The 11582-nt window shown below is 34.3% G+C and overlaps 1 protein-coding gene across 1 annotated transcript; it reads left to right on the top strand.

Annotated features, from left to right (window-relative positions):
* The first annotated feature begins 3045 nt into the window (after positions 1-3045).
* LOC106673230 (microfibrillar-associated protein 1) lies at positions 3046-7963 on the top strand. The gene is made up of 10 exons (XM_014405254.2): positions 3046-3213; positions 3299-3391; positions 5638-5908; positions 5972-6152; positions 6259-6343; positions 6582-6739; positions 7103-7269; positions 7359-7518; positions 7602-7691; positions 7776-7963. Exons 1-10 carry the CDS (start codon positions 3207-3209, stop codon positions 7947-7949), a joined length of 1386 nt encoding a protein of 461 aa, XP_014260740.1. The 5' UTR covers positions 3046-3206; the 3' UTR covers positions 7950-7963.
* The last annotated feature ends 3619 nt before the right edge of the window (positions 7964-11582 follow it).

Raw genomic sequence — 11582 nt, 5'->3', positions numbered from 1 at the left:
GTATACAATAGTAAGCAATTATCAAAATTAAGTAAACAATACAGAAAACAATTATTTTGCAGAGAGTAGTAATGACATGTAAATACTAACGAAATGTATGATTACTGTAAATAAGAACAATTAAAAAGTAAGTCAAGTTTTTAATTGCTTTTAATTAAATAATTATAGTTTTTATCTAAAGTCTAGGATGAGATGAAAAAGCTGGTGTCACGAACGGGATTGGAACACACGACCTACGGCTCAATACGCCACTGCTTTCACCACTTGAGCTACCACGACTTCGATCCACTGGAAGTACTCCTCTCAACTCACTATATTTTCAAATATCGTGTAATCAGGATTCTCTCTCTGCACAGACCCATTTTTCACATTAAACTACCAAGAGAACCTTTTAGATAGCGAAATCCATGTTTTGAACCAAGAAATCCAATGATTTCTGCTGCTATACTTTAGGGAAGACGGTACTCCGTGTAAATGAATAACTTTAAGACAACCGAAATGCAGTTCCAGATAGAGAAGGGATCAATTGTGCAGTAGAGCGTGAAATTGTGTCAAAATATCTTATATTTGACATTCAACGGAACACTCTTCTGGCCACGAGCTTTATTTAATTCTTTATCGTTTAAAAGCATTAGTTTAGTATGAGTAGGCCAAAAATTAAGACATTTTTTTTCGATTGTCTAAAACGTTATACAGAACAGTTGTTAATAATTGTGTACTGATTCGACTTTTACTTAATTTTTCCATTTTCAATCAACTTTTTTCGTTTTTATTTCGGTTAGACGTACTAGAGACGTACTATAGTTATGCAACTTTATATCACAGGTTTTTCTAATCCTTATGATCATTTCAAAACGTGACAGGATTATCTTTGCAGGTAAACGAAGTGCAATCTGCAAAATAAATCAATAATTTTAAGACAACCGAAATGCAGTTCCAGAGTTTCGCAACAGCAGAGGTTATATAAACCCGGGGTGCCGGTGTTTTTGAAAAAAAAACAAAAACGCATTAGTAGGTATGACAGGTTCGAATGCAGCGCAGCTGGATTCGAACCCGGGACCTTTACCTTACAGTGATGAGCGCCGTTTCGCCTAAACCGTTTCGGCCACCGACGCCCCTAGAGTACCAGTTGTTAATTATCGTAATGATGCGACATTTACTTAATTTTTCCATTTTCAATTGTTTTTTTCATTTTTATTTCAGTTTGAGATGTACTATAGATATGAAACTTCTCCAATCCTTATGTTCATTCATTCAAAAACGTTACAGGATTATCTTTGCATGTAAACTATGTGCAATCTGCAAAATAAATCAATAATTTTAAGACAACCGAAATGCAGTTCCAGAGTTTCGCAACAGCAGAGGTTATTTAAAACCTGGATGCCGGTGTTTTTGAAAAAAAAAAAAAAAAAGCAGGTAAACGGTGTTCAAAAGTTTAATCCTTTGGTTTCTCAGAAAATAAAAGGTGAATGCGTCCCCGCCTCTTAACTCCGACTAACTCTTAAATAGTATGATAGACTATCCACAATTAATCAATTTGCTAAATTTCATTGCCCCATTGTGTAATACCAGACAAAAAAATGTTAATGTTAAAATTTAAGTATAATTTTACTTTCCTTCATATTTGTTTATATATTTCTGTTGTTTAAATGTTTAATGAAATTTTTATCACTCCTCATTTCCTTTATATTGGTTTATATATTTTTGTTGTTTAATTAAATTTTTATCATTCCTTCTCACATCCTTTTATTTTTATACACATGTGTATTGTGACAAAATACTTACGAAACCTGGGCTTTCTTGGTCGAGACATGTCTCGTCAAAGGTGATGACCCATAACACGATCCAGATCAATATAAAGTTTAAATATATTCAACTCTGTGTCTCGAGAGATTCTTTACTATGGGTGTCAGTTGTGGGGCTTTCAGAGATTCGAAATTGTGTAAACGTTCAGCGATTTTTCATAAGAAAACTTTTTCTCTACCAGGTGGCACACCAAGTTACCTCATCTATTTAGAAACTGCCACTGTCCTACTGTTTGTGTTCACTCTCAAGCTGCACTTTTCCTTTATCCTGAAGACGCTAGGACCTCCAGACTCGACACTCTCCAAAATTACCTCACTTAAAATAATTCGATCAGAGATTTCTTGGTTCTCTGGCTGGAAATTATTGTTTCCCTGTCATTAGAAAATATCACTAACTTGAGCACCCATTTTTCGGCTCTCTTGACTCGGATTAATTTCCAACATCGCCGTGATGTGCTGATATTTCAGCTCGAGCCATGAGCTCGACGCATCTTTCATTATATAAAAAGTTATGGGGTCCTCCAGCAATCTGAAGAAGTCCAATTTTAAAGGTTACTCTGGTTGAGCTTCGTTGGCTTTTTAAAATGTGCTACGAGGTTCTTCACCTGAGCTCGGCCGTGTTGAATAGGGGTGAGCAGTGGTCGCTTTGCAATTCGCATGCCGTGGAATCTGTTTTTCATTTCTTGGGAGAGTGTTCAATTCTGGGAGAGATCCTCTTGCTTCATTCTGTCAAGGGTTGAACGTCTGGGTTTTTTTGAAGGTTTCAAGATCTTTGATTGAGTTTGTGAGGCAGCCTTCAGCTCTTACAGATACGTGCTAACAGAAGATTTTAATTTTTGATTTTATTGCTGCATGCATTTAAAATTTTCATTGTTATTTATTTTAACACGGCGACCTATGGCAGACGGATTTTTCCATTGTCTATTTACTGTTGTTTTTCTTCTTTCTATTATATTTTAGTTTTTGTAAATATAATGGTTTTTCATTCATTCATTCGATACTTACATATTTTATTTGTGCTTGTTATGTTGAATATGTCCACATTTTTAATTATTGATATATGTAGACTATTATTTATATTTAAATATTCATTATTACTTATGTATAGTTTAAACTCTTATAAAACTTGTAACTGGGTGTATTTACATTTTATTATAAATAAATAAATCACCAATTATCTACTTGATGACGTAGACAAAATGCATTGAGACGATCATTCTATGATGGCGAAACGTTGAGACGTACCTGAAAGTTTGCAACTTCCTTGAGTTTGTTTTATCGTACTTGGTCTTACTGGTGTAAATATTTAGTGAAAAGACTTGTTGAAAAAAAGTTATTTAAGCAGTGCACACTGCTTCAACTGTTAATTGTTAAAAGCAGAAATACTAAATCAGCTTCATCATGGATTGTAAGTTGCCATTTTATTATATTACTCATTAGGCTGTTGTTCTATTTCTTACATTTGGTGCATAAATTTCTTCCTATTTTTACAGACAAAATGGAAAAGTTCAACGATTTCTACTATATGCCGGCCACGTTCGACATTACGAGCACTGCCGGGGCTGTGCCTGTCAAAAACGAAAAGGGTAAATAATAAAAATTTTATCGGTCAACTATATAAACATCTTGCTTTGGTTGAATAATTATTATCAATGTTGTCTAGTTGTTTGACTACAAAAAATGTAGTAATCCTTCAATAGATTCGCAAACAGTAAGCAGCCCAAAACGATTGTTGGGATAGGGATAAAAGAGATGGCCAAAAAGCTTTCCACACCTCGGCATGAGTAGATCTATTGTGTTCCTATATTTTTATAACTCACTGACCAGCTTCTGGTTGTTAATCAACTGGCCTTGCGAGCCTTAGTGTAGAATGATTATTTGGAGATTGTGAGATGCGGTCTGGTGTGACGTAGGTTTTAGACAAACATTTTCTTTATCATGCCAATGTATTTGTACTCAAACTACTACTTAGTGTAGAGTCTTGCTTGCAGATTTTGCTCTCCTAGTTGTGACAATCTGCACCTACAAAGACCTTCACAGAAACATAAAATGTATACTGTGTGAACGTGTACAACTTTTTTTGCAACAATTGTTTCTCCTGTAGTTAAAAGAGATGATTGTATGAACATCAAAAACTATCGCTCTATTAATAAGTACTGTAAGTAAGTGTAATATGTAACATTATGGACTCCATATTGGCAGACGTATTGAGTCTTTCATTTAAACATGAACAGCATGGTTTCATGACAGGAAACTCCAGTACAACCAACTTAGTTCTTTACAAGGATTTCATTCCGAATCATTTGGAAAATGGTCATTGTGTTCATTCTGTTTACACAGATTTGTCTAAGGCCTTCAATACAGTGGACCGTTTAATCTTAGTGAAAAAATTGAAAAAGGTAGGAGTAGGTAACCCCCTTCAGGGGAGGATCTATTCTTTTCTGTCAGGGAGGTCTTTTATGATTCGGGAAGGATCATCAACCCCTGTTCATATTGATTCCGATGTTCCCCACGGATCTCATTCAGGGCCAGTATTGTTTCTGATGTTTTTCAATGATGTTGGATCAGTCATTAATAAATCCAGATTTTTACTCTTAGCTGGCGACCTGAAAATCTTTCGCCCAACTTCCTTATTCGAGCAATGTAATTTACTGCAAGAGGATCTGGATACTTTTCAGTCTTGGTGTGACAATAATAATCATAAATTAAATGAAAAAGACAAGTAAAGACAAGATTTTCCAAGAAAAAGGCCGTGAATGAGCTTGACTTATTGTTTTTAACAACTTGCTTGTTACTTAGTTTGACTTTTTTTTTTTTTTTTGACATTGTTTACAAATACATTGGTCATCCCATTGACGATGTCAGTTCCATCTCAGACCTTTGAGTTATTTCTAATAAGAACTGCGATTTTCATGGCCACATGAAGCTGATAGGAAAAAAAAAATTTAAAAATTTGGGCTTCAGTAGAAGACAGACTGTAGATTTTAAAAAGTACTTGCCATAAAAATCCTCTACCAATACTTGTTCGTTGTCATTTTGAGTATACTAGTATTGTTTGGTCGCCTGGATCAAACAGTGGATCGCTCATGATTGAGAAGGTACAAAGTAGGGTATGTGAATTCTGGAAGACAAAAGAATGTCGGCTTTGGCCTTGTTCTTATGGAAGATACTTAACAACAGGATTGACACCCTATAGGGATCTTATCTTCCATTGGTATTAAGGTCCCCCAGCACCGACTCCACTCCCGTGAGCTATATATTCAGCCCTATATTCACGATTTGTTTTCTTAATAATTTTTTCTCCTTTGTATAATAATATCAATAACATTCCAGTAACATTTTTTAGAGCACCGAGGCATTTGCACAACAAAACCCATAATTTTTTATATCATATTGTATTCATTATTAATTGTACCGGAGATAAGAATTTGTTTGAGACTTCTGCTGGAGTGCGATTTGTATTCTATAGAATTGCAGTATTCAGCCCTTGATTTTGAAAAATTTAGAGACGATGTTAGTTTTATAATGCCTCAAGAAACATCTAATTACTATATGAGATGGACTCAGCTTTGCTGCATAGTAATTCCTGTTATCCAAGAGGGATTAACGTAAAAATACCTGTTGGGCACATCTGTATATTTCCCCAAATTGCAAGCGTTCCTAATTCATATGCAATCAGTTAGTACTATTAACTTTTTAAACTCAAATTTATAACATGCAGTCTATATAAATAGTACAAATATATGGGCTTTTACAAGTAGTATCATGGTAGTAGATGGTCTTTTGAAACATTGAAATAATTTAGTATTAAAACTGCAATTTCTCCTATCAGGCGAACTTTCCATGCAGAAAGTTAAAGTGCATCGTTACGTCTCTGGAAAACGTCCCGAATATGCACAAAGATCGAGCAGCGAAGACGAGTCTGAGGATGAAGATTTCATAACGTCGCGGAAACACAAGAGGGCCCATACGCCGGAAGAGAAAGCGCAAGAGAGCGATGACTCGATTCCCGACGATCCGCGTCTGAGACGTCTTAAATCGCGCCATGTTGAAGAGGTCCACCATAAGACAAGTGACGATGAAATTGAAAGAAGGCGTCCAAGGTATGATAATTCATGAACTGTAGATTGCACAGCTTCAATTTTATGATTTGATTTTTACAACAGGAGAATTCAAGAACCCGAAGTCCTTGAAGATGAAGAAGAAGTCGAAAGCGAAATTGAAGTTAAGCGTGTACGTGGGGTTGAAAGTAGCGAAGAAGAAGAGGAGGAAGATCTGAGTGACACTGAAATCGAAAGGAGAAGATTACTCCTTAAACAACGAGTTCTCAGTACCAAAGAGCAAATGGTAATTGACTTAAAAATAAACAAATAAATAATGTAACGATGAACTAATGTAAAGAAATAAATAATAAAAAAATAAAAAAATTTTAATGTCAGTCCTATTTGAACAGGAAGTGGAGCTACTTGATAAAGAAGAAGAAGGGCAGAGTGAACAAGAAAGTGAAGAAGAGTCGTCAGAATATGAAGAATATTCGGGTTAGTAAAAGTATATTACAATATTATTATTTTAACATAAATTTCATTTAAAGTTTTAAAATTAAGGTGTTCATTTTAATTATTTTTTATTTTTTGTTTATGTATTTTATTTTTTTGCTGACTGTTGGTTCAAAAGCTTTTCAGACAAAATAACAGGTGGAACAGTTCAAAATTTTATTTATTATTTTCATTAATTATTTTGTTTAATTATGCTTAAATATTATTCCTAATTATTCAGATTCAGAAGAAGAAACTGGTGTAAGGTTAAAACCTGTATTTGTCAGGAAGAAAGAAAGAGTGACAATTTTGGAAAAAGAAAGGGAGGCGCTGAAGAAAAAAGAATTTGAAATGGAAACGAAAAAGATGGCTGAAGAAAGAAGAAAGCAGACTCTAAAGGTTCGATCAAATTAAGCAATAATTATATTAATTAAATTCACTAGTTCGTGGTCCACTTGACCAATTAATATCTTACAATTAATTAAGTTTTCAGTTGAGATAAAAAAGTCAATGGCACGAGCGGGATATGAACCCACGATCTTCGGCTTGATACGCTGCTGCTCTACCACTTGAGCTATCCTGACCTCTATCCACTTGGACACTAACTTCCCATGTCAACCACACCTTTTGAATCTTCCCTCATTTTTGCCATATCCCGCTCGTGCCATTGACTTTTTTATCTCAACTGAAAGCCTTAACTAATTGTAATTATATTAATGTTTTAATAAACGTAAAGAAGTACCTTTTGTATTCTGTTTATAGATGGTCGAAGAAGAGATAAGAAAAGAGACAAACAAGACAAGAATCGGTGGTGAAGAAGTGAGTCTCGGCGATGTCAACACTGATGATGAAAATGATGAGGTAGAATACGAGGCCTGGAAACAAAGGGAATTGAAGAGGATAAAGCGTGACAGAGATTTACGTGAACAGTGAGTATACTATGTTTATAACCAATAAAACAATTAATCTTAATTGTTTATTAATTAAAAGTCATTAACTTACTTTACTATTTTGTTAGATTGGAAAGGGAGAAGATGGAAATAGAAAGGATAAGAAATTTGACGGAAGAAGAGAGGAGGAACGAGTTCAGAAACAACCCGAAACATATCACCAACAAAGGTGTCAAAGGGAAATACAAATTTATGCAAAAATATTATCACCGTGGTGCATTTTTCATGGTTCGTTGGATTAATATATTACTATTAATGTTCAAAAAATTATAATACACTGTATAAATTTCAAAATAATAATTTATTTATAGGATAAAGATGAAGAAATTTTCACAAGAGACTTTTCAGAAGCTACTCTTGAGGACCACTTTGACAAAACAATACTTCCAAGAGTTATGCAGGTATTTTACAATAAACCTTTTTTAAAAATCCAAAAATATTTAAATTTTCAAACAATAATTTTAAATACAACTTTTGAATTTCAGGTTAAAAATTTCGGCCGTAGTGGTAGAACGAAATACACACATCTTGTGGATCAGGATACGACTCAGTTCGACTCGCCTTGGATATCAGAGACTGCACACAATCTTAAATTCCATAACAACCAAGCTGCAGGCTGTAAACAGGTTTTTGATCGACCGTCCAACAAAAGGAAATAAATAGTTTTTATTTATTTGGTTAAATTCTGTAATTATAATTATTACAAAGGGATAAATTATATTGTAAATTTCTTACAAAAATAAATGATGTATTTTAACAAATTATATTACATAATTATATGTTTACGTCTCATAAGTTTTTCTTTTATTCTACCCTTGCAGTATGATGTTCAATTTAGTTTTTTCATTTTCAATCTTAAGCAACAAATCTTAATTGAACAGGTAAGAATAAAATTTGTATTTTAAACACTACAATTACATCATTTAAATGAGTTTTGTATAATAATCATTTTAAATTATACATCTGAAAAATAAGTGCTGAAAACAATATGATTATTAATAAATTTTTGACGAGATTTTTATTTATTTGGTGTCCTTATCCCATTTCTCTTCTGTGATAACACTGCTTTTCTTAACTTTTGACTTTTTTGTTTTTATTAACTCTGTAGTCACAATAATGATTCAATATTTTTTATTTGCTTTTGGTTTTATGATGATCACACACTATCACCAATAATGGTACCTCCAAGCTGCCACACATTGCTGCCTTGCACTACATTGTTTACATTTATCAATTATGGAAAACTTAAAATTTTTTGTAGACTTTTGCAGTTTTTAATTTAGCCCATTCAATAAAATGGAAATAATCCCAGCCCCTAAGTCAAACTAGGCCTGCCCTTTATACCAAGAACGCTTCACCGGATAATAATAGCTCATTAATTAAGTCTAGACTTTGAGATTCGTTGCTTTCAAATAAATTAAAAAGAAAAAGATGTTTATATTTTGTTATCCTAATATTGTTGTGGCAGTATTGATTTATTTAAGTTTTCCTAATTACAAATGTATACAATAAAAGTATTAAGGTTATAACTACATAAATTTAGAAATATTTATAATAAAAAAAAATTTACAATGAATTGAAACAATTTGAAATATGTATTAACACTATGTAATTATTAATTAAATACAAATTCAATATTAATTATATTAAATTCACTAATTAATGTATTACAATTAATTAAGGTTTTTAGTTGAGATAAAAAAGTCAATGGCACGAGCGGGATTCTAACCCACGACCTTCGGCTTGATACGCTGCTACTCTAACCACCTGAGCTATCGTGACTTCGATCCACTCGGACACTAACTTCCGATCTCAACCCCACCTTTTGAATTTTTCCTCGTTTTTGCCATTTTCCTCCTTTTTTATCTCATCTCAAAACCTTAATTAATTGTAATATATTAATTGGCAAACGGACCACGAAATTAGTGAATTTAATTAATTAAAATGAAGTATACTTCACTAAAGCGCTTCGTGGCCATTTCATTTGTCGCCGAGTATCCAATCCGATTACATGACATTTGAAAAATGGCAAAAAAGAGGGAAAATTCAAAAAGGTGGGGTTGAGATGGGAAGTTAGTGTCCGAGTGGATCGAAGTCACGATAGCTCAGGTGGTTAGAGTAGCGGCGTATCAAGCCGAAGGTCGTGGGTTAGAATCCCGCTCGTGCCATTGACTTTTTTATCTCAACTAAAAACCTTAATTAATTGTAATTAATTATATTAATGATACAATATTTAATTTTCTAATAATAAAATTTGTTTAAACTGCATTACACACATATTTATTTTCAAACGATTATATTATAATATACAATCTTGAAATATAAGTAAGCTTGTTAATGTAGATTTTTAAAAATGAAAAACATGTTGATTTGGAATAATAACGTTTTTAAATTGTTAGGTTTAAGGAATTTAATATGATACTTTAAAAAACTTTGCATACAGCAGGTTGTAAGTAAATTGGTCTATAATTACAAATATTACTTTTATTACCACTTTTAAAAACTGGAACTATACAACTACTTTTACGAACTCAAGGAAAAATACCTGTAAATAGGTATATATTAAAAATTGAAACTACTCTTGACTGGTACTCTTGACATTATTTAATGCATTGACCACTGATACATCTTTTCTAGTCAAAAAGGTACGGCTATAACAGATCTGTGCTTTTGTACATTTACAAAAGCAATTGTGGTGTTAAAGGACATTTTCTTAGAATAATCCTCTTTTAAACTTAAGTTTCTATGGGTTATTCATTGCCGTTTGCAATGTTAGAAGTATTGACCACTTTTTCACTCACAAACATTCTGGATCAAGGTATGGTCTTGAAACAAAAAAGGCAAGTACAGTTGTTACTGTCAAGCTTTCAACCCATTTTATGGTCATCATCAGGGCAAAACAATCTTAATTATCTCTGAAGATTGACATATTTAAGTTTTTTACAGGTGATCTCAAATTTCCTTGAAGACCGACTCAGTCCTCACTTTGCCAAGGACTGAGTTGGTCTTCAATGAAATTTGAAATCATCTATTAAAAAAACCAATTAATTCTATAGACATATTGTAGACTGTTTCACCCTGATGAAGACCTTAAAATAAATCAAAAGTTTGGCATATATCAAGTGTATTTGTTTTTTTCATCCAGATTATCAGCAAGAAATACTAAAATATATAAATTTCTAAACATTTTTTACATATTAATATTACAATAGTTTGTTACCTTTGGTAGTAATTTGCTGACTGACGCTCAGTGGAGAAGGGGAGGGATTCTCGGGGAACCAATACTATAGTCGGGCGCCACACTATTTAATTCANTGGAACGGTGAATGCCGTTTTTTCCTTACTACCCTCCTCCATAGGGACTTGCCAGTAGGCGCTTTTAATATCCATGGAAGAGAGGAACCTTGCATCTCTAAGGCGGTCCAGAATATGGGTAACATATGGCAGAGGGTAAGCGTCCCTCTTGGTGACCGAATTAACCTTTCTGTAATCGACACAGAATCTATGGGTGCCGTCGGGTTTTTTGACGAGAACTACTGGCGAAGACCATGCACTTTTCGATGGCTCAATAATCCCCTCCTTCAACATCTCGTCAAGCTCGCTGTCTAGGATCTTCTGAATGGGCGGAGAAACGGGATAGTATCTTTGTTTAATAGGTCGATGTTCACCAGTGTCGATTACGTGAGTGACCTTCGAAGTACACCCGATCCTGGGGGAGCCTTTTAAATTCCACTGCTTCAGCACAGTCTTCAATCTGTACCGTTGGTCATCGGTCAAATCAGTCTCGTCTTTTAAGCATGTCTCCATCTTATCGATCGCATTTATGTTGTCTCCCATGTCCCTCTCATCATCCCCCTCGGAGAATGCTGGGGTAATCTTCATTTTGTTCCAAAAATCCATTCCCAAGATGATTGGGGTTGTCAGTCCTGGCACGATACAAAAGTTGATTAATTTCACTCGCGCTCCTAGTTTCACGGGCACCAGCGTACAACCCGATACATTCAAGGCTTCGCCATGGGCCACTGTCAAACATAATCCGGGTTCCGTATACATCTTCAGCCCTAACGTAGAAATTTGGTCCCAGAAAACTTTGCTCATCACGGACCGCGATGCTCCCGAATCCAAAAGACCAGAAACGATTAGTCCTAATATGTCTATTTTAACAAAGGGTCGAGGGTCGCGGCCCTTAGCATAAAGGTGGGGGAGGGAGCATAACCGTCGGCCACTCGCAGCTTCTCTTACCACCGCTAACCACTCCTCCCATTCTATCTTAGTTGTGAACTGACGTCTGG

The sequence above is a fragment of the Cimex lectularius genome, unplaced genomic scaffold (assembly GCF_000648675.2).
Source record: "Cimex lectularius strain Harlan isolate CLEC.00 unplaced genomic scaffold, Clec_2.1 scaffold382, whole genome shotgun sequence".
In the NCBI taxonomy this organism is placed as follows: Eukaryota; Metazoa; Arthropoda; class Insecta; order Hemiptera; family Cimicidae; genus Cimex; species Cimex lectularius.
Note: the sequence above shows the minus strand (reverse complement) of the source record. Positions and strands in the feature narration are given on the sequence as shown.